At 39.9% G+C, this 22,789-nt stretch overlaps 1 protein-coding gene and 1 long non-coding RNA gene across 5 annotated transcripts in view; one reads left to right on the forward strand and one right to left on the reverse strand.

Moving 5' to 3' along the window:
• GRM5 (glutamate metabotropic receptor 5) overlaps nucleotides 1–22,789 on the forward strand; it is a 533,478-nt gene that overhangs the window by 456,202 nt on the left and 54,487 nt on the right. For all 3 annotated transcript variants that reach the window (XM_019948818.3, XM_019948819.3, XM_073808327.1), the window contains exon 7: nucleotides 19,417–20,356. In XM_019948818.3, coding sequence (XP_019804377.2) covers nucleotides 19,417–20,356 — 940 coding nt within the window. The remainder of the gene's footprint in view (nucleotides 1–19,416; nucleotides 20,357–22,789) is intronic.
• Nucleotides 1–22,789, reverse strand: part of LOC109552342 (uncharacterized) — a 265,244-nt gene that overhangs the window by 188,996 nt on the left and 53,459 nt on the right. The gene's annotated exons all lie outside the window — the stretch shown is intronic.

The following is a 22,789-nucleotide window of genomic DNA, read 5'->3' on the forward strand; positions in this document are numbered from 1 at the left end:
CATTTCTTACTGAGGCAAAAGCACATGTGAAAGTCTGTTTATGGATAAGCCAATGGAAAAGCAATGTCAGAAGAGATCAGAAAGGTAGCAGGGGCTAGATCATATACTGTATAGCCTTGTAGAACAGGTTCAGGATTTGAGTGTTTAATACCAAGTACAATGAGAAACCTTTGCAGGGACTGTAGTAGAAGAAGAATACATGATTGGATGTATAATTTTAAAACATTACTCTGGTTGCTGTGAGGGAGAATAATTTGGATAGGGATGGAAAGTGGAACCAGGGAGATAGGCAGGATGGTCACTGCAGGTTGCCATTGCAGGCACCAAGAGCTCTTGGTATCTTGGGCTAAACAGTGCATTGGAAGATTTCAAGTATACTGTGGAGTAGAACCAACAGGATATACAGATGAATTGGTTGCAACAGATATTAAGTAAGGCTACCAAATGTTCTGCCTTGAGGAAAATTTGCACTCTTTGATAAGGATCAATAGTTTGGTTTTAGACAAGATCAGCTTGAGATGTCTGAGATTTTCAAGTATGAATTAATTAATTTAACAAATTAAGGCCTTAGTTTGTGCCAGAAATGTAATAGAAACTGGAAATGTAAAATTTAGTCTGAGTTTCCAAGAAACTTATAATCTAGTGGGAGAAAAGCATATAAATAAGTAACCATGCAGTAGACCAAGTGCTGTAGGTGAGAAATGAGCAAAGTATTACGGAAAAATGGAGAAGGGCACACCTAACCCTGGAGAAATTAGATAAGGTTTAGTCTTGAGGCATAATCTTTAAGCTCATTTTAAAAAAAGGTAAGAAGATCCTACTGGGAAAAGTGTGCAGCGCTGGGGCTACGAATGGCACCATCATCCTCCTAATTTCTCCAAACAAAAAGAAGTGAGTCATCCGAACTCTTCTCTCTTCTTGGCAACCCGTATCCAGTCACTTAGCAAGTCTGCCTATTTGCATTGCTAAATATTCTTCTCCCTCCTTCCTCTCCATCTATTGGTACAACTCTTCCCTTGACTAAGTTATCATCTCACATTTGACCATTGCAGTAATTTCCCAGTTTATTTCCCTACTCCCAAATTTATGCCACATGCCTCCAAGTTTGTTTTTCATCTTGCTACAAAAGACAGATGTGTCCCTTTCATTTCACTGCTCAACACTGACCAGTGTTTTCATATCTCTATGGGATATGTCCAAGTTTATCGATATGGCATACAAAATTCCCTCTCTCCCTCACCCTCCTATGATCTTTCTAATTTCAATCACCTTGACACTCTAGTATCAAGGGCTGCATATAATTCTCATCCACACACAATGCTATTCGACTCCTCTATGTCCGTACAGGTGTTACCTTCCTTGCCTGGAATGCACTTATTCCACTTTTTTCACCTTCACCTTACTCCACTCCTGCTCACCTTCCTTCCTCAGCCCAGATGTCACCTTCTCTATAATACCTTCTCTGTGGTACTTAGACTAGTAAGTCCTCTATTCTGTATTTCTTAGCAAATTCTGCTTCCCTCGTTACATCATTTTCAAACTGGATTTTAATGGCCTATATCCTTGTCTGCATTCCCTACTGAATCCTTAGTTTCTCAAGGGCATAACCATATCTCAATCACCTTTGCATTCCTAGCATCTAACACGATGCCTGACACAGAGTAGGCACTCAGCAAATGAGTGTCGATCTGCAGTAAATGATGGGGAGTGTTACAAATGAAGATGGAAGTAAGTATTAGGGCCATGCTCTGAAGACAGCCTTGAACTAAGGAGTCTGGACTTTATCCCATAGACAAGTGTGAGGCCAGTGAAGATTTTCAAACAGAAGAATGAAATGATTTTCCTCTGGCTACATGCATACATGTGAGTGTGTGTGTATATGTGGGAGGGGAAAGAAAGTGAGAGGGGAGAAGGGAGAATAAGTACCAAACCTGAAAAGGTCTCCACATTGATAGTATGTGAGATTTAACCTTTCATTAAGATCTCCAGCACTTTTCCAAAGAGCCTATAGCTGTTTGCTGCCCATCTCATTGACTCTGATTCAAAGTAACTTGGCACTTGGCACTGCTAGCTAAGCCAGAAGACTGCTCTGATGGCTTCAGCTATTCCAAAGCCTGCCACAGAGATGCTTGGGGCTGGCTTCAGAGGATACTGTAAGTCTTTCTTCTACCCAACTGGCTTACAGTTACCCCACTTCAGCCTATAACGTGACAGCTCGGGTCACTTTGGGTCAGTGCCCCCATTGTGATAATGGCAACTAACACATACATGTTTCCTGTGTGCCAGGAACTCGTTGAAGCATCTTACAAATGTTAATTCACTTAATCCCAGCACAGCTCTATAAGATTGTTAGCACAGTTAGAAATCTTAGAATTGAATAATTGTTTAGAAAAACAACTAGGAGTGGCAATCAACTGACATTAATATCTATATTATATTTAGCCATTTACTCTTATATATTCATAGGAAGATGTCTGAAATGAACATTACCTTAAGAAAAAATGTTTATGAGTGGTGAGATTGCGAGTTACTTTTTTGCACACACACATACACACACACATATGTGCGTATAATATTGAGTTACATTAAGAGTATGTATTTTCATCAATATATCCATTAAAATAAATTTTAAGCTAGCCATATTTTTAATAGCCATCATAAATTGGCAGGAACCAGGAATTAAGAAGAGAAAGAAAGAAAACCAGGCATGAAAACCAGGAAGAAAATAAAGAAAGATTTTAAATGGAGGATGAGGGCAGAACCTAACAATATTCCTAATTCAAATTATTTTCATTAAGTACAACAAGTAGTTATTCTTTCCCTAACAATCTTCAGGTATCCATGTTAGCAGTGAATAGGATAAACAGGACCCCTGCCCTCAAAGTGATTATCATCCTAAATATTGACAAGTAATAATAAGATGCTGAGCGTTAACAGAGAAGACCAGAATGGTGTAGGAGCCCGTATCAGTGGAAGCTACTTAGATGAGGTTTAAAGTTGCCTCTTCAAGGAACTGTGTACATGCAAGAATTAAAGTAAAGTTGGAAGTAGGCCAGATTCAAATGAAAGAGAAGAGTGTTTTGGACACAGAATACAGAAACTGAGGAGGAACTGGGAGCACGGGGGCATGGGGGAGGGAGGCAAGCCAAGCAAAGGCCAACTCTTGCAGGCCTTCGTAAGCCATGGTAACTATTTTAAAGTTTATTCTAAGGGAAATTAAAAGACATTATTTATTCATTCAGCTATCTATCTAGTCATTCACTCAACAAATATATAACTAGCACTTCCTCTGTTCCCGACAATGTTCTAAGTGCTGAAAATATTTCTCTGACCAAAACATAAAATTCTCTGCCCTTATGATGTTTACATTCCCGAGAACAGTTTTAAACAGGGCAATTATTAACTCCAGGAATATCCAACAATTGAAATAAGAAAGGAAATGCAATCATGATGGACTGCTTTATAAATATTATGCACACAGTCAAAATGCAAAGTGTAAATATTGTTTAAAAACATGAGTAGAAAGGATACTGATTTCAGAATGATGGTTTCATCTGGAGAGAGATGGGAGGGAGTCGGGTAGGATTTACAAGAGAGGTTTCAGTTATATGTGTAAGCTGTGTGTATATGCAATTTGAAACAAATATGACAAAATATCAACATTTGTTAAATCTGGATTTTTACGTTTGTTCTGCACTTCCCTGCATATTTAAAATTTTTGTAATTTAAAATACTTCATATGATTTGAGCTATTTAAATACTGAATACTAGAAGATAAAATTTTTAAATAAAGACTAAATTGGGGACTTTAAAAGAAGGAAGAGAGAAAACCACAGTAAGGAAATTTTGCAAGTCACAATGTGAATCTGTTGGTGGTTTGGACTGTGATGATGTAGTGGGAATAAAGGGCAATGAAGAGATCAGAAATTTAAATTAACAGGAGGAGGTCACTGTTTCGCTGAGAGAAGAAGATAACTGCAATGGGGTCTGGTTTGAAAGAGGAAGGAGGAAAAAATAGTGGAAGGCGACAATTTGGCTAGGCACTCAGAGCATTCCCTACAAGCTTCTGCCAAGCAGATCTTGCTGCCCACCAGATGCGTGCAGAAAGTGTCCTAGAAAGAATCTTTAATTGGTTTTCTCTCAAAGAATCTGGGATGGTATATAAGTAGCAGATCTTTACCTGCCCAGTCCAAAGCTACAGCCATGGAAACCCTTTCAGGTGGGTTTGCCAACTCTGGCAACCTTCCAACAAACCCAAGTAAAAGGAAAAAAGCAAAAACAACACGGCTTTCAAAAAGTAACTCAGTGGGAAGCTTTATGACAGAAAGTTAGAATGATTTCCTGCTTCTCACACGCAAAGAAATGTATCTTATTTATTTTAAGTGCAAAGCTGTAAACTGGAAGGAGGGCAGTGCCTATCAACCTTTTAATGTCAATAGGAACATTCTCTAGGAAGTTCCTTTCGTTCCCTAAGTTACCTAATTGCTTTGGAGGTTGGAACCTTTGTATCTTCACTTCAGGGTCAAAAACAGAACAGAGTCAAACAAAAGGGAGTTGGTGGGAAGCTGGGAGGGAGTGGAGGATGAGCTCCAAGGAGGCAGAACCACTGACAAGTTTTACAACTCCAGCATTTGAGTTACTCTCTTCCTATAAATACTTCCTTCATTTGTGTTCCTCAGTTTGTCCTGCTTTTCTTGGGACATTTTTTTTTTACCTTTTAATAAATAAGTAAATAAAAACGTGGGGAGAAGTGCTTTTCATCACCAATATTTTTTTAACATCTTTACTGGAGTATAATTGTTTACAATGGTGTGTTAGTTTCTGCTGTATAACAAAGTGAATCAGCTATACATATACATATATCTCCCATCCCCTCCCTCTTGCATCTCCATCTCACCCTCCCTACCCCACCCCTCTAGGTGGTCACAAAGCACCGAGCTGATCTCCCTGTGCTGTGTCGTCACCAGTATTTTTAACTATCTTATGCATTATCCTTTTGAATCCTATGAGGTAGACTTTATTGTTTTACAGCTGAATTAATTAAGACCCAGGAGGATTCTATAAGTTGCTCAAGGTCACAAAACTAGTGGAAAATCAAGCCCAGGCACTGTGATTCCCCCATTTGCTGCTACACCACATGCCTTTCTTCATAATCACTTTTTGGAGCCCCACATTTCCAGGAAATTACAGAAAGAGAAAAAATTCAGCTTTCAAGCTGGTCACATGTTAATTATCTCCAGGTTGCTATGATATTTTTCATTTCAAATGTGTGTAAAAAGTGCTGCCCATTTGATTACTACAATTCAATTTGGATGAGGAAAGGGTAAAAAAACCCTTTCCGTTTATTATGTGTTTCTGATTCTTTAGGGGAAATCTGTTATGAATTTAGATGAGAAATATGTGGTTTTTATTATTATAATTTTAATAAATAGTTCCTGTTAATATTTTGAAAGGAACAGGTTTTCATAATGGCAACCTCTAATTTCTTGGCTTATCTAGGTTACATAATAATCTTAATAGGAACACATGCTCTACAAGCTGGTTATCCTATCATTCATTCAGCAGAAGTCATTTTTTAATCAAGTTTCTACACTGTTTTCAACACTGTGCTAGGTTCTGTTGATAAAGATACAAATGGAAGGTGTCTGACCTTCCATTTCCAGGCCATCAAATGTCCACAGTAGAAGAAGACTGACTTACATAATTGCATTAAGAGTATAACATATGATACATACGATAACTGAATTGTGCATTGGTGGCATGCGAGATAGAAGTACTCATTAGCAAATAGCTCCAACTTGGTTCAAACAAAGCACTGGGCACCGGACACATAGTGATCATGGAGCCACAATTCCTACCCTCGAGTATCCCAGAGGCTGGCAGACACACACACAAATAAAGAGCAATTTCAATAAATTAAGTATGCCAGGCATATAGGAGAAACTGATTTAATGTTTGTCCAATAAATAATAAGAGAGAGAGGAGGAATAAGGGAAAGAATGAATGAATGAACAGACCAAGAAAGGAACGAAGGTGGAAGAAAATAAAGTGCTAGCCTGAGAGTAAAAACTAATTACACTGAGGAGAGAAAATTAACCAGGTCTTGGAAGTTCAGTGGTACCTTCTGGGAGGAGATGGAAATAATGCATGTGAAAATGAGAAGTTAACCAGGTAAAAGGGAGAAGAATTTTCAAGGAGAAAGAAAAACCCTAACGAATATATCTAAGGAATGTGTATTCAAAAATATTTTTTCCAACATAACCAAGCTATTTTGAGGCAAGTGAATCACTATTTCACATTCACTTTTCCTATCAAAGCCTATTTATGGAAACCATGCTTTTCTAAAGACCAAGCATCATAACAGTGACCAGCTGCTGTAAAAGGAAGTGACTACTTTGCTTAACAATAGAATCCCCCCCAGGTCCCTAAGCACTTTCTAGATTTTCCTTACATTCGTTACGTAGACTCACCAATACTATCTAAGGAAGGTGAAATTTATAACAAACGTTGTATTAAAAAATACAGCTGAAATTTTTGGCTGCGTGTGAGACATGTCCGGAACAATTCTTCTTTATTATCTTCCAGTAACATAGAGGTTTAAATCTCAAAAGGGTTGGAATTAGACACATCCATGTTGAAATCCACACTCCACCAATGACTCACTGTGTGACTTGAAGCAAAAATAAATTTCCTTCTCTGAGCTCCTCTTACATAAAAATGGAGGTAACAGTAGTAACTAGTTCACAGAAGTATTGGAGAGATTAAATAGCACACAAATAGTTTGGTACCTGTTAACAGTTCAGTTATATTAACGATTATCACTCTACTGTTAATTAAGTTTAAAAGATATAGTGATGAGAAATGAATATAGAGATTGATTGATTTAAAGATAAATGAGAAAATTTGGAGAAAGTTCCAACCTCTACTGAAAGTCTTCCCCATTTGAAAGTAAGATCCTCTAAGTCAATGATTGTCTAGCCCAGTAAATGGCACAGAACAGGCAATGAATTTGCATTTGTTGAACTAGCTTACTATTATAACTATCTCTTTTAATGTCACTTACTTTACCTTCTTAGCTTTCTGATTCCAAATGAATGGGTTACACAAGGCTAACGTGATTTGGAAACTCCAGAAAGACAGTCATGAGCCACAACAATACTAAAAGGCATCTGGCATGTTTCTTTTTTTTTTTTGTCTTGTTGTTTCCCATTTATTTCTTTTAGGTTCTAGAGTGCTGATAAATTCAACTACAGTGCCCACTCTTTACTGTTTTTCTTTAGATTAATATATTTTGCTATTTTGTTATCAATGCATGCATGACAAGAAGTACATTAATCACTGCTTGTACATTAACAACTGGAAGCATAAACTAACCACATTTGTTATTTTCTGTTAATGTTGGTTGTTTCCAGTTTGCCGAAGTACATTAAGAACATATTATGTGAACACTAAAGTAAACACAGTTTAATATAGTCACCTGTTTTTGTCTTCCATTCTAAACTGAAATCTATTACTAAGACCGATGTTTTATTCCTCTTATGCTTGAAATTGAATTCTTTTTCTTTTCCTGCCATCTTTTTTTAATCACTCTCCCTGATCAAAAGTTTTTCTGGTTTCAGTGGATAATAATGGCATCATTATCCACTTTTCCTGTTTTCCTCAATGACAAGAAAAAAAATTAACCTTCTCGGATGAATCTAGCATCTATTGCCTTTAGTGTTTTTACATTTATATCTAACTCTGTGTTTGAAATAAAAGTAAGAATAGAGTTTTGGAGTGTCCCAGGGCTCAGTCTTCATCCTCTTTTCTATCTACATTTGTTTCACCGGTGATCCTACCCAGTCTCTTGTTCTCAGTTATACACTGAAGATTTCTGAATTTAAATATGTAGCCCAGACTTCTCATCCGATCTCCAGACTTGAATATTCAACTGCCTACTTGACATATTTATTTTAATGTGCGATAGATATATCAAATTCTACATTTCCAAAACTGAAATCCAGGTCTTTACCTTCCTGATCCCCAAGGCTGCTCTATCCTTAGCATTCTGTATTTCACCTGATGGCAAATCCATTCTTTCAGTAGCTCAGGCCAACAACTTTGGAATCATCTTTTGCGTTTTCTCATATTCTTTGGTCAATTGGTCAGGAAATTCCACTGACTCTTCCTTCAAATACAGAAGTCTACCACTTCCCATTACCTCCACTGTAAGATCCTGGTCCTGGTAATAACTGTTAATCATCTTTACTAGTGAAATAACCTCCTAATTTATCTTCCTGATTCTCCCCCTGCCTCTACCTACAGCCACTTCTCAATAGCCCGGGCAGAGATACCTTTTTAAAAAGTAAGCCAGATCATGTTATTCCATTGTCTAAGAACCTACAATAGTTTGCTCTCATTCAAAGTCAAATTTATGTTCTATATGACCTAGACCTTTGTTATGTATCTGGACTGTTTTCCTCTTTATTACATCTCCCTCTATCCCCCAACACATTGGTCCTTTTGTTCTTCTGTTAAGATATCTGGAAGCTTGTTCTCCTAGGGTCACTGCCCAGCTGTTCTCTCTGCCTGGAATGCTCCACCCCAGATACACATACTGCTGTTATCCTTGCCTCCTTCAAGTCCTTGCTCAAATGTCTACCTTGACCAACGTGTTTAGTACTACAAACTGTCCCCCTTTCCCCTCTCTTCTACCCCTTACTTTCCCCACTTCATAGATAACCTTTTATTCCATTATATTGTTAATGTATTAACTTATTTTTGCTGATCATATATTGTCAGTCTCCCCAGTTGGAACACAAGCTAAAGGGTAGGGGTTTCTGCTTGTTTTGGACACCTGGGAATAACAAGCTCCTAGAACACAGTAGACACTCAATAAATATCTGAGTCACAAAATCAGAAAGGACATTTGGATGGAAGACCAGCCACAGGAGGAAAATGCTTTTTACTATGCAGATTATTTGCAAAAAAAAAAAAAAAAAAATGACTGACTAAAACCAGAGGAAAGGGAGCCTGAAAAGAGTCTAGGAAACCAGGAAATTAATTGTAAAACACTCATTATAGCTCAAATCATGTGTGTAAAATTCCCTTGATCCTCTCTTGGTTTTAAAGTGATGACTTTAATGGTTTATTCTAGTAAAGTACAAAAATAGTTTTAAGCATTTTATTTTCTCAGTCCTGAGAAATTGCTTCACTGCTCTTTTTCAGGTAATCGGTCTTTAATTTCTCATATGCAATTTCTTCTACAAGGGTTTCTCCAGATTAAAACCCTCATTATAGGGAAGGGAGTTCTGTATTTCCATTTTATGTATAGAAAAATGGATGGAGACACAACTAAAACATGCAAAGGACAGACAGTTCAAATATAAAGAGATCCTTGGTAATCCAGTCATCCACGGGCAGAAAGCAGGCTGAAGAAGCTACCTGGTTGTAAAATGTGCCCTCTCTCATAAAAATGGAAAAAGACTCAGATGGAAGGATCCCCATCCAATGAAAATATCTCTGAATGCTCATTGTTACTAAATAAATTCCAAAAAAGTAAAAACAAATGGAGACACAAATAAATAGAGGAAGCGTCTCGTATTCACCAGAAATATTTGTGTGCAAGCTGAAAATGAAATGCGTGTCTCCTGATTCAACTGTTCTCTCCTCCATTAACATAATCATTCATTCATTCAACCTGTTTAAGTGCGTGTTGTGTACTGGCTACTGGCTTGGCACAGCAGAGCAAAAGGCAAACAGTCCCCTGCTCTCAATTTGCTCTCTGTCTACTACATGAAACAGACAAGCAAGTTCACTATGAGCATAAGAGTTGTGCTATTATGTGCAAAAAAATATTGTGCAAGCGCTGTGATAGACACCGGCACAGGGAACTGCTTGACCACATGGGAGGAACCTGTCACTCCAGGAATCAGAAAAGCCATCCTCAAAGAAGAGCTGGAAAATGAAAGAGGAATGAGTTAGATAGTGAGGGGAGAGGGGAAAGGTAAAAATGGAGCAAAGTATTCCAGTCAGCACATTTTATTATTTAAATTCATATGCTGTGTTTTTCCTCTCTCATTCATCCGCAGTATGACTGGAAGTCATATTTTTCCAAAGCTGGTCCCTACAAGTGTGCATCTGTGATAATCCGTCCCCTCAGCACTCTGCAGAACTATTAAATCATTCTTTATGCCTAATTCTGAAATTAATCTTTGCATACAATTTCAAATTCCCCTATAAAATGTAACAAATAAAAAAATATAAAAGCTAAATAAAAACTATAGCCCTGAGTTGTCAGCTCTCTGAGGGAATTTTATTAAGGGAATCTAAAACAAAAAATATGCAATAAACCTTGAAGGGCGTGAAATAGGCTGGGTCCGATGATAAATGGGTGGCTGTGAGTCCTCTATGTGGCAATGTTAGGAATGGCCTACAATCAATCCTTGTTCTCGTGTGCTGTGGGTACTTGGTGCTCATTCCACACTAGAAAACTTTAGGGACACAAAAGTAAAAATTTACCAATCAGTGTCTGGCTAGCAACCCTCAGGACATATAAGCCAGGATGAGAACCTCGCTGAAGAATTTGAACCAATGAGATTTCTCAGGAGGGAGAATGGATCTACGTCAAATATCAAATACTTATGCCACCACTAGCCCCTCCTTGCACATGGCAGACATTGCCAATTATTCACGATTCTGCTTCCTACTAAGTAACCTCAGGGCCCCTTTGAAAGGAACACTGATCAGTTTGTCTCTCCTGATGTAACATAAGTCAGTCAGTTAATCAATCCATCAAAATGTTCACAGGGTTTTAATCTCAGCCCCAACGCATCAGATTAAACCTGATATCCTTCCTCTGTAAAACAGAGTTAATAATACCTACCTCACTTGTTTATTGTGAAGATTACCTAAAATATCTAGGATAACACCTGACGTTTAGTAGGCATTCAATACATGTTAGTTTCTGCCCTTTTTTTTAATGCTGGCATAAACAGGAATAAAGTGGCTTCCCATTGAGGCAGCTTCCATAAAACCTACCAAACATTTTGGATAGAGGCTAAATTTTCATTTGAGGGAGGAATCATGGTTATGTTTTATTTCATGCTAAGGTAATGGTAAAATCAATCAACTCTAGAAAATGCCTTTTTGGGAATGCCTTTTTTTTTTTGAGAGAGAGAACAACTCCAAATTATCTTTTATTTATACAAAAAGGGCATCTTTAGCAAAAGACACACTGAGAAAAGAGTCGCCATGGTCTAGGAGACAGAGCAGGGAGGCGACAGGCCTTCTGAGGCCCTGCTGGGGAGAAAGGGTCCAGGAAAAGTGGTGAGAAGTCTTGGGTAAGTGCTGAGTGGTGGGGGCCACAGAAAGGAGAAAGCTTCAGTTGGATCAACACTGTTGGCAGGTCATGGGTGGGATTCACAGTGACCTCGCTGCTAACTCTTCTGGGGGTTTCCAGTTAGTGCTGCCGACTGGAGTGAGAGCCGCTCACTGGTTCCTAGAGGGCACCCACCAAAGGACACCAAAGGACAAAGGCTTCCCTGGTGGTGCATTGGTTAAGAATCCACCTGCCAATGCAAGGAACACGGGTTCGAGGCCTGGTCCGGGAAGATCCCACATGCTGCGGAGCAACTGAGCCCACGTGCCACAACTACTGAAGCCTTTTTGGGCACGGTGTATCTGAACTTTATACTAAACGACACTTGTTAAAGAATGACTGAGGTTACTGCCTCCCTCTTTCTTCTATTCATAATTCCCAGATCCAATGAATTACTCAAAATTAGATTAATCACAAACACTGATCACTGCCAAGTTAGTACCAGGAATATTTCTAATGTGAGACATGTCACACCCCTAGGCAGAAGGAAGCCTTTGAGGTGCTTCCTTAGTTTTATCCTCTCTGATTCAGAACCCTGACTCTAAAATTCAGGTGTAATGCACTGAATTTAGATTTCTATCTATAACAGTACATAACAGTTCTGCAACTTGGACTTCCTAAAGGCCACAAAAAGGTTTGCTGAGAATGATTTGATCCATACACCAGAATGAGAATTTGATTATACTTTGATTATAGAGTAGATATATTAATTTGTAAATTGCTGTGCTAACCATACGAATGAGGCACCATGCTCAGTACCATGGTTCCATTCGTGAGTAAAAGACGCAAAGTCTCTGACATCAGGGTGCTTTTAGTGAAGTAGGGAGGACAGACTTAATATGACGTCTCTCTCAACCTCTCTCTCTCTCTCTCTCTCTCTCTCTCTCTCTCTCTCTCTCTCTAACACATGCACATATATACACACAAAATAGATTAAAATTATAGTAAGTGCTACAAAGAAAAATAAGGTACCTAAATATAACACGCACACACACACATCACTTCCAGTTCTTCTGAAATATGGAAGTAATGAAAAACTTTAGCTTAGGCTAAGTGAAGAGAAAATATTAAATGAGCAGGGTTACGAACAAGGCAGAAAGAATTCTGAGTCTGCATCACTCTGCTATCTCAAACCAACACCCCAGAGATCCAGATCCAGACAGGTAGAGAAGGGAGGAAAGGCAGACAAATGGTCTATCGATGGAGCAGATTGCCAGCAGGCGTGATGTTGTTAGTCCCCAGTCAACACCCTGTACTCTGGGCAGATCTATTGTTCACGTATGAGACGAGAGTTCCACAACAGCCCCGAATGAGTTTCTTATACCTGAAATGGCCTGACCGGCAGCGGACAACACGTACATCTGATGCTCAAAGATTCTCAGCAGCAACTTCCTTTCCTCCAAAATTATACAGGAAATAAGGAGCTTGTTAAGGAGTTCCTGCCTAGTCAACTTACAGAACATCAGGCACCTGTCCCAGGATCTTTGACTCCTCTTTCCTTCTGCCTGAACAGACACCTGGAAGAGGGTTTGAGAATGCAACAGTCTAGGAACTATTAACCACAGGAATATTACTCCTGCAAGACTAATACCCAAACAGTAAGCATGAGTACCAGTTATTGCTAAGCAGTCATATCATTTTTAGGTGTCCAGGAAATCAGTGAGCCGTCCATCTCCCGTTAGATGTATGGGAAGCACAGTAGTGGAATCATAGGATAATGTGGATAATACAGTTTTGGCAGCTCTCCTTCCCTTTAAAAAATATTGTTGTATTTTCTGCTGGAGAGGGTGTGGAGAAAAGGAAACCCTCCTACACTGTTGGTGAGAATGTAAACTGGTGCAGCCACTATGGAGAACAATATGGAGGTTCCTTAAAAAACTAAACATAGAGCTACCATATGATGCAGCAGTCCCACTCCTGGGCGTACATCCAGAGAAAACTCTAATTCAAAAAGGTACATACACCCCAGTGTTCACAGCAGCACTGTTTACAATAGCCAAGACATGGAAGTAACCTAGATGTCCATCGACAGATGAATAGATAAAAGAAGCTGTGATATATATATACACACATATGTGTGTGTGTGTGTGTGTGATGGAATATTACTCAGCCATTAAAATGAATAAAATAATGCCATTTGCAGCAACACTGATGGACCTAGAGATTATCATACTAAGTGAAGTAAGTCAAACAGAGAAAAACATATATCATAGGACATCACTTATATGGAATCTAAAAAACGATACAAATGAACTTATTTACAAAACAGAAAGACTCGCAGACCAACTTATAGCTACCAAAGGGGGAAGGGGGTGGGGGAGGGATAAATTAGGAGTTTGGGATTAGCAGATACAAACTACTATGTATGAAATAGATAAACAAGAAAGTCCTACATATAGCACAGGGAACTATATTCAATACCTTGTAATAAACTATAATGGAAAAGAAAAAAACTGTTGTTTTCAATATATGTCACCTCAAGCTATGAAAGGATGAATTATACTGGAGAATCACAGAATACGGATCAAGCATGAAAGGGGAGGAAAGTGAGAAGTGGATAGCCACCTAAAGAGATGTCATCAGAAAACAGGTCGTGATTTTATAATTTATGCCTCACATGCATTTCTAGAAAGGAATGTAATAATATCGTGCATCTTCTAAGAAACTCTAATATGCTTGTTAGGAGGGAACTTCACCAATATGATCAAGATCCTTTCATCTAAAATATAAAAAGCATACGCTAAACTGATTATAGTAAAACTATAAAATATATAGTCTACAGATTCTTAGTTAACTTCTACATACCCTTCCAGTGATAACTTACCAGTACACTGAGTACTTCCAATACTGAGTACTTACCATTACACTAAGAATGAAGCTGGGATAAAAAAGAAAACCATTAATGCAGAAAAGGCCCTAATTCACAGAAGAAAATAAGGAAGAGATTTAGGAAGAATAACAGTGTATTCAGATGTTTGTAAACCAATGCAAAGTAGGCATAGCGATTAATGAGAATCTAAACTTATATCATAATAAGGTTAGCAGTATCTCAATATTCTGAGATTTGATAGAACTTCTTCATGATACCACCCCCTGTTCAGAGGAAACAGAACTAAAAGTAGTAAAGGGGGGAAATATAAGAGAGTGATATGCCACAAGGAGAGATATCTGGAAAACTGAAGCTCAAAGCTTTGTGAAAGCTCTTTGGGTAAGGATTTTTAAAAAGAAAGAAAGAAAACTGAAGTGACATTGTTAGAGGAGGATACGGTGCACCATCCACTTAACCACTTTCCTTTGGCTTCTGACACCCTTCCTTCCTTCTAGATGATCTAGCTTATATCTTCCCTGACATATCCTCTTCCTCTGCCCTTCCTTAAGTTCGGTGTCATACCAGACTTCCAGACTCTGCTCTCATCTATATATATCCATGAATTTCCTTATTGATTACATTTACTTCCATGTCTCTTATTTCCACCTATACACAGATGATTCCTAAAGCTGTAACTTCTACCCTGATAGCTCTTCTAAGCTTCTGCTCCCATCTGCTCTACTCGTCATAAACATTTCAAACACATGTCCAAACTGGAACTAGATATCATTCCTATAAAATGTGACGCTCTTCTTCCAACAGCCTGCATCTTGGTTAACAGCACTGCCATCAGCTTGGTTAGAAGCCTCTCTCCTGACTCTGCTGTCTGTCTACTTCATCATTTCTTTCAGTCCTAGTTCTGAAATGTCTTTACCAGCTGAATGTTCTCAGAACAGTGGCTTTTAATTATTGCCCTAACATCCCTTGCCTGTCCTATTGTGATAGCCTTCTAACCATTTCATTCACCTCCCGTCTCTACCTGCCATCCAGACCTCCTGTCTTTCCAGTCTATCTTCCCCCACTATTAATCCTGGCCTTGAGACGACATAGCTCATGGAAAGCCTTAGGTAGGGTTAGGGTGATTGCATCTAGTAATTATCATGTAAGACATTCGCACACTGGATGAGAAGTCAGCCCGATAATCTCTAAGGTTGGGCTGCCAACCAAGGACCAGTTGTATAGTCACTGAGCTTGCTGATTCAAAACAAAATTCTTTTGTCCCACCCTAAATGTACTGATTCGAAATCTCCTGAGTTTAGACTCCTGAACTGTATTTTTGTAGACTCTCCAAGTGATTGTGATGCACATCCATTCTTGGAAACTCTAAGATCTTATCCAATTTATAACATTCAATGATTATAACACTATCATCAGAATCCAATATCTTCTATTCCAAGAGAATAGTTTCAAAAGTATTTTGCGCAATGGCGGCATCATTAAAGCCTTTGCAGTGGTTCACGTTAAATGAAAAAAACATTCATTTGAATATATAAATTCTGACAACTTTGAGAAAATAACCACAACACATTAGAGGCATCCCTTATACACATTTCTTCCAACACATATATCTAATGGAGATTTCTAAGTTTCACACATGATGTTAACAGGTTGCACATGAAGAGTTCAAGAATATATTTGACATAAAAACAGTGATGAATGTTATCCCAGAGAAACCATTCAGTAATTAGGGTGCTAATGACGTTTAGCTAAAAGCAGTTACGATTTAGCAGAACAACAGGGGGAAAAAAAGGAGTAAAGTGAAAGCCCTTAAATATTTACATATTTTTTCAGGTGATTCTCTTTAGCTATTGAAAGGATTCCTGCTTCATGGACCACATAACATCTCTCCTGTATCAGTAAATTACTATGGACATGTAGTAGCTCATGACCTAGCAGGGGAAACAGACCCCTATAGAATTAACTACAGTAGATAATGAATTTCATTATCATATCAGTGTTATAAATAAGCTGTTATGGAAGAATAAAGATAGGAATGATGAGTCTCTATTTTCTTGTTGTAAAACAGTCTCTATGAAGAACAAATTTGTAAATATGAACCTAAACCCTATGGTATCCTAAAGTCTCAGAAGTTGATATCCTACATAATAAGTCGCACACGTGAACACAAGTGCCTAAAAATATAGATACAGGTATATTCATTAGCAATGAGATATGCATTTATTTATAATCCTATACACTATATAAAATAACTGTCATATTTAGTCTGGGCTATCCACATACACAGTTTTTAAAGTTAAAAGCACAGGTTTTTAAACTAAGCATACATTTTCCCACAGAAACTATTTTGTAAAGTGTGCTGAGGACCCTAGGCTAACTCACACATCCTATTAAACCCGTATTGCATCTTACTGTAAACTAATAGTTTGAAACCTAAGATCTTGAAGAAAAAGACTGGCAAGGCAGAAATAAGAGAGAGAAGACAGAATGTTTTCGTTTCTTTCTACAACAGAGCTGCCTCAGACATGTTTTGAAAGAACCCCACGCTTCTTTGTCATTGTCAGGGAGGAAGAAATTTCCCTCTACCCTTCTAGGTTCTTCTGGCTGACATCAAGAGAATGAAATTGACATGAGACATTAAGAAGAGAAATCAAAGAGTTTAACAACCTGTAGACACGGGAGAGACTCAGGAAAAATGAGTAACTCACCAAAATGGCCAAAGCCCTCATCTTAAGTACCGTCCTCAGCTAAAGACAACAGAGGACATTGAGGGTGGGGACAGTCAGCTAGGGGAGGAAAAGCACAGTAAGGGTAAAGGTTTTTATGCAGATTCAAGTCTTTGCCTTCTCCACTGATAAGAATTTCTAGAGATTTGGACATCCTCCTCTACTGTACAGTGAGTGTGCCACCCTTCCAAATGGAGATTTCCCTCATGAATGCAAATGTTTCTTACAAAAGTGTGTCTCTCCTAGTGGGGTTTTCAGTTTTCTTCCCCCGTCTGCCGTTTCTTAGAAAATAACCAGCTGAAAGTAATTAATATCGCAAAGAGACATACTTGGGGATGGCGAATTCTGCTCCCCTACGCCATCATTACATACTGTGACTGTTGTCTCCCTTACCTCCTAGTAGCCATTGATATTCAAAGCCACTTACTACAATACCCTTCACCAGGAGATACAGGAAGTTACAGCTATATCAGTTAGGATTTGGTGTGGCTGCATATATAAGGGAAATAAAAGTTGTTTAAACAAGGTAAATATGATATACACAGTCCAGAGCTAGTCAGTGATTCCACGGTTAACAGGGACTCAGGCTCCCTGCATTTTTCTCTTCCAAATCCCAAAACATGTTTTCTGACCTTAATGTTACCTTATAGCCCAAGATAACTGCTGGAGCTCTAGCCATCATGTGTATAGTCCAGTCGACAGAAGGAGAAAGCCAGGAAGGGCAAAAAAGGTACTTTCCAAGATGAGTCATTTTCCTTGAAGGAGTTCTCTGCTTACATCTTTCTGGCTAAAACCTATCACATGGCACACCTGACTGCAAAGGTTGCTGGCAAATGTAGCGTTTTAGCTGCATCCTTTACCACCCCAAAGGAAACGGAGATCTGTTGCTGAGGATAAAGGGGAGGATGGCTATTTGCAGGCAGTGAATGATCTCTGCCACATTGCTGAAGTGTCCAGTGCTCCAGATTACTGACTCCTCTCCTACTCACTCAGTAAAGCTATCTCAATTCCATTTTAAAAATCTAATTGACAAGAATGATCCTTTGAGAGCAGTGGTTCTCAACTCTGGCTGCAAGTTTAGAAGCACTTAGAGTGCCTTTTAAAAATCCTGATACCCAGGCCAATGAAATCAGAAACTCTGGCACTGAAACCCAGGCTGCAGTACTTTTTTAAAATATCTAAGTGATTCCAGTGTGTAGCCAAGTTTGAGAATCACTGCCCTAAAGAAATTTAAAAGGAAGGCACATAACCCAAACGACGCCAAATTGTCATGTTTTTTCTTTTTGTTTTTTTTTTCTAATTTTTTTTAAATTATGCTTTATTATTTGACCTACATGCTATTTATGATTGCATTGATTAATTTTAAATTCTTTTTTTTTTTAACCCCACATTTGTTTATTTATTTATTTTTCTGGCTGTGTTGGGTCTTCGTTTCTGTGCGAGGGCTGTCTCTAGTTGTGGCAAGCGGGGGCCACTCTTCATCGCGGTGCGCGGGCCTCTCACTATCACGGCCTCTCTTGTTGCAGAACACAGGATCCAGACGCGCAGGCTCAGTAGTTGTGGCTCACGGGCACAGTTGCTCCGCGGCATGTGGGATCTTCCCAGCCCAGGGCTCGAACCCGTGTCCCCTGCATTAGCAGGCAGATTCTCAACCACTGCGCCACCAGGGAAGCCCTGTCATGTTTTTTTGCAGTGGATTCAAGCACCAGTGTTGGTCATCCTTGATGCCTTTGTCTTTCACATATCCCCACATGCATTTAAACAGCCTATATTGCTTCCAATATTTCTCAAACCCCTCTACACCTTTACCTCATCCAAAATCCACACGGCAACCAAAATAATGTTTACAACACACGCACACAAACCTGACCATGTGATTCCTCTTACTCTACATAGATCCCTCCAATGACTTCCCATTGATCTAAGACCCTCTGCCCTGCAAGATCCCCTCCTGCCTACGTTCCAGACTTATCTTCGGCTGCTCATCACATTACTGTATGGAACCTCCTTTCATGCCTCCAATGCCCCCTAGCTCTTTCCTTACAATTAATTTCTATTTGCTAAACCTACCAAATCCACAAATTCAGCCAAACCACGACACTTGCATTTGCTAATTCCTGTTGAAGGAGATTTTACTGTTCCCACAGACTGAGTCAGGGTTCATGCTCTACTTCTTCATGGTCCTTATCCCACCTGTAGGTAATTCTATAAAAGTCCCCCTAACCCCCACCAATTTTTTTTTTTGGAGGGCGGGGAATTTGTTCTTCATGATTTTGCTTTCAGAACCTAGAACAGCTCCTGTCACAGAGTATGTATTTGATAATCTAAAGATAAATATTTTATGACTGAATATATGAAGAAAGGAGTCGTATGGGATACTGAGCTTAGAAGGGTAGACTGGAGACAAGCTCTAAGGATCATAGGCACCTGCTTACAACTTAGGCACAAGTGACCCAAGTCAATATTTCTTCCTTCTTTTTCAATATGTGTCTGTGTCTCTGCAGGTTGTGATTTGATCCCAGTACAGTATCTTCGCTGGGGTGACCCTGAGCCCATTGCAGCTGTGGTGTTTGCCTGCCTCGGCCTGCTAGCCACCCTGTTCGTCACCGCAGTCTTCATCATTTACCGTGATACACCAGTAGTCAAGTCCTCCAGCAGGGAACTCTGCTACATTATCCTTGCTGGCATCTGCCTGGGCTACTTATGTACCTTCTGCCTCATTGCAAAGCCCAAACAGATTTACTGCTACCTTCAGAGAATAGGCATCGGTCTCTCCCCAGCCATGAGCTATTCAGCCCTTGTAACCAAGACCAATCGTATTGCAAGGATCCTGGCTGGCAGCAAGAAGAAGATCTGTACCAAAAAGCCCAGATTCATGAGTGCCTGTGCCCAGCTAGTGATTGCTTTCATTCTCATATGCATCCAGCTGGGCATCATCATCGCCCTCTTTATAATGGAGCCTCCCGACATAATGCACGACTACCCAAGCATTCGAGAAGTCTACCTGATTTGTAACACCACCAACCTAGGAGTTGTCACTCCTCTTGGATACAATGGATTGCTGATTTTGAGCTGTACCTTCTATGCTTTCAAGACCAGAAATGTTCCAGCCAACTTCAACGAGGCCAAGTATATCGCCTTCACAATGTACACCACCTGCATTATATGGCTGGCCTTTGTGCCCATCTACTTCGGCAGCAACTACAAAATCATCACCATGTGTTTCTCAGTCAGCCTCAGCGCCACAGTGGCTCTCGGCTGCATGTTTGTGCCGAAGGTATACATCATCCTGGCCAAACCAGAGAGGAACGTGCGCAGCGCCTTCACCACGTCCACGGTGGTGCGCATGCACGTGGGGGATGGCAAGTCCTCCTCGGCAGCCAGCAGATCCAGCAGCCTGGTCAACCTGTGGAAGAGGAGGGGCTCCTCTGGGGAAACCCTAAGGTAAAAGTTTTGCAGGTGCCTTAGAGCACTGGCCCCTAGGGCGGAATCAGTGGCATTTGTTTCCCAGGCCTTTGAGATGCGAAATACCTGAGTAACTGAAACTAGGGGAGGCAGGGTGCTGGGAAAGGGCTTTGGACGTTTGCACTGAATGGTTTTTATGGAGTTAATTGGGTATGGGCCTGGTGACTTAACCTAAGGCCAGAAACATAAAAGTTGAGATAGAGAAAAAAAAGCAAAGACTTACAACAAAAGGGAAGTGAGGTCAGAAGAACAGGGAGAGCACAGCTAAATCACTGAGGCGAGGCAAGGCAAGGACCTCGGGGTCCTGAGGGGACAGAGATACACCGTGGACTAAATTCTAATTCACCCGCATAGAACAGAGAAAATTAGTGTTAACAAAGATTATGCTGAGAGCAGAGCACCAAGAGCCTTACACATCTGACTGCACTTACATGTGCCTGAACCTCTCTCAAGCCCAGAAGGACCCTTGACTGCCCATCCCCACAGAGGCACAAGAAATATATAATTTATACTTTCATTCTTTTTTTTTTTTTTTTTTTTTTTGTGGTACAAGGGCCTCTCACTGCTGTGGCCTCTCCCGTTGCGGAGCACAGGCTCCGGACGCGTAGGCTCAGTGGCCATGGCTCACGGGCCCAGCTGCTCCACGGCATGTGGGATCTTCCCGGACCGGGGCACGAACCCGTGTCCCCTGCATCGGCAGGCGGACTCTCAACCACTGCGCCACCAGGGAAGCCCTATACTTTCATTCTTAATGGGCAACTTGAACTCTTTGGGACATGTCTAAGTAGCTGAAAGGGGCAAAACAACAAAGGGGCTTTGCATATAACCTTGCTAAACAACCAGCCAGTTTCCCACTTTCTCTGTTGTCCATAGTCTCATCCCATCCAGCAGGGCCAGCGTCCCAGGTAGTAGTTATCGGCCAATTGCCATCTGAAAAGAATCTGAAGCCAACAGCCAATGATATCCCTCCATGTGCAGGACCTTCTTATGTGATAAATGCCCCCTAAGGCACTTCAAAAGGCAATGAGATCATCTTATCAGTGGCTTGAGAACAAATTTGGAGGTATTAAAAAGGCTACATAGATTGTTACTGGGAATAATATTTAAGAAAACACATCAAAAGAGCTAGTCAGAGCATCAGTCTGCAAACTCTATAGAGATTTGAGAATTTTCCTAAAATCTAGACAAATAAGTGGAAGATAAGCGTTTTTCAAATGGAAGATAAATAGCTAAATACTAATCCTTGAACAATTCTCTTATACCATCATTTAGCCTTCCTGAAAAATCCTACTTTCCTATCAGCCCTGATTCTTCAAAGCCTGAATTATGGGTGATGGTAAAGGTACTGTGTCTGCTGAGGACTAAAAAGGACTCATAGGATACTTGGGAGTTTATCCGCATGACCCAATTCATTTGCATTATTAACATGTATCCTTGCCTCTCTCAATTCTTTTCTGATTCCTATATGCCTCTCATCTCTTTCCACGTACACTGTGCAAGGTATTCAACTAAACTGTAAACCCTGGGAAAAATAACCCCTTCTACTTCCTCAATAAATCCTGGGTATGTCATGGCCTATACATAGAAGACCTTCCATATATCTAACTGCTGGCATATTTTCCATCTGCCTTCGTGACTTCTAAAACATTCTTTTTCTGCAACTTCTGCAAGATAAGCCTTTTATTTTATCCAAGAAAATTTATTTTTTCCAAACTTTTATTTTATCAGCCTCTCTTTAAACTCTCTCTTCAAATAAAATCTTCCAGGGAATCCTGATAGAGAAAACAAACCGGTTGCTGGAGGGACGGAATTGTGAGACTGTGCCTAAACACCCCAAAAACTCACCAGGGCAGGCTCCATGGAGAGAACATGCAGCAATGGTGAAGAGCACTGGCCTTGTAGCCAGCTTGTCCTGAGTTTGAGCACCGGCACTACCATTTCTTGTCTCTGAGCCTTGCTTCCTTCATCTGCCAAATTGAGATCATATCGCCTACCGCATAGGATTGTCAAGAGTGAAAGAAATAGTGTGTGCAAAGGCCAAGCACACAATAGACACTTTATTGGAGGTAGCAGAGTGCAGAGCTGGGCAGCACTGGGATTAAACATCCCAGTTAGCTGGGCAGCATCACTTACTAGCTGTATAACCACAGGCAAATCACTTAACGTCTCTATGCCTCCATTTCCTCCTCTGATGAATGGAGTTAATGAAATACATATTACATACAGTGGTTGTAAGACTAAATAAGTAAATACATGTAAGCGTATGCCACACAATAAGTACTTCTTAAGTGTTTGCTGTTATTATTAACTAAGTTAACAGCTGTCAGTCTTTGTCCATACCTGAATGTCTCTGTGTCAGGTGTGCAATGAGGAGGATCTTCATAACAAAGAGAGCATCATATAAGGCAGAAC

Source organism: Tursiops truncatus, chromosome 8, assembly GCF_011762595.2.
Source record: "Tursiops truncatus isolate mTurTru1 chromosome 8, mTurTru1.mat.Y, whole genome shotgun sequence".
NCBI classification, from domain to species: domain Eukaryota; kingdom Metazoa; phylum Chordata; class Mammalia; order Artiodactyla; family Delphinidae; genus Tursiops; species Tursiops truncatus.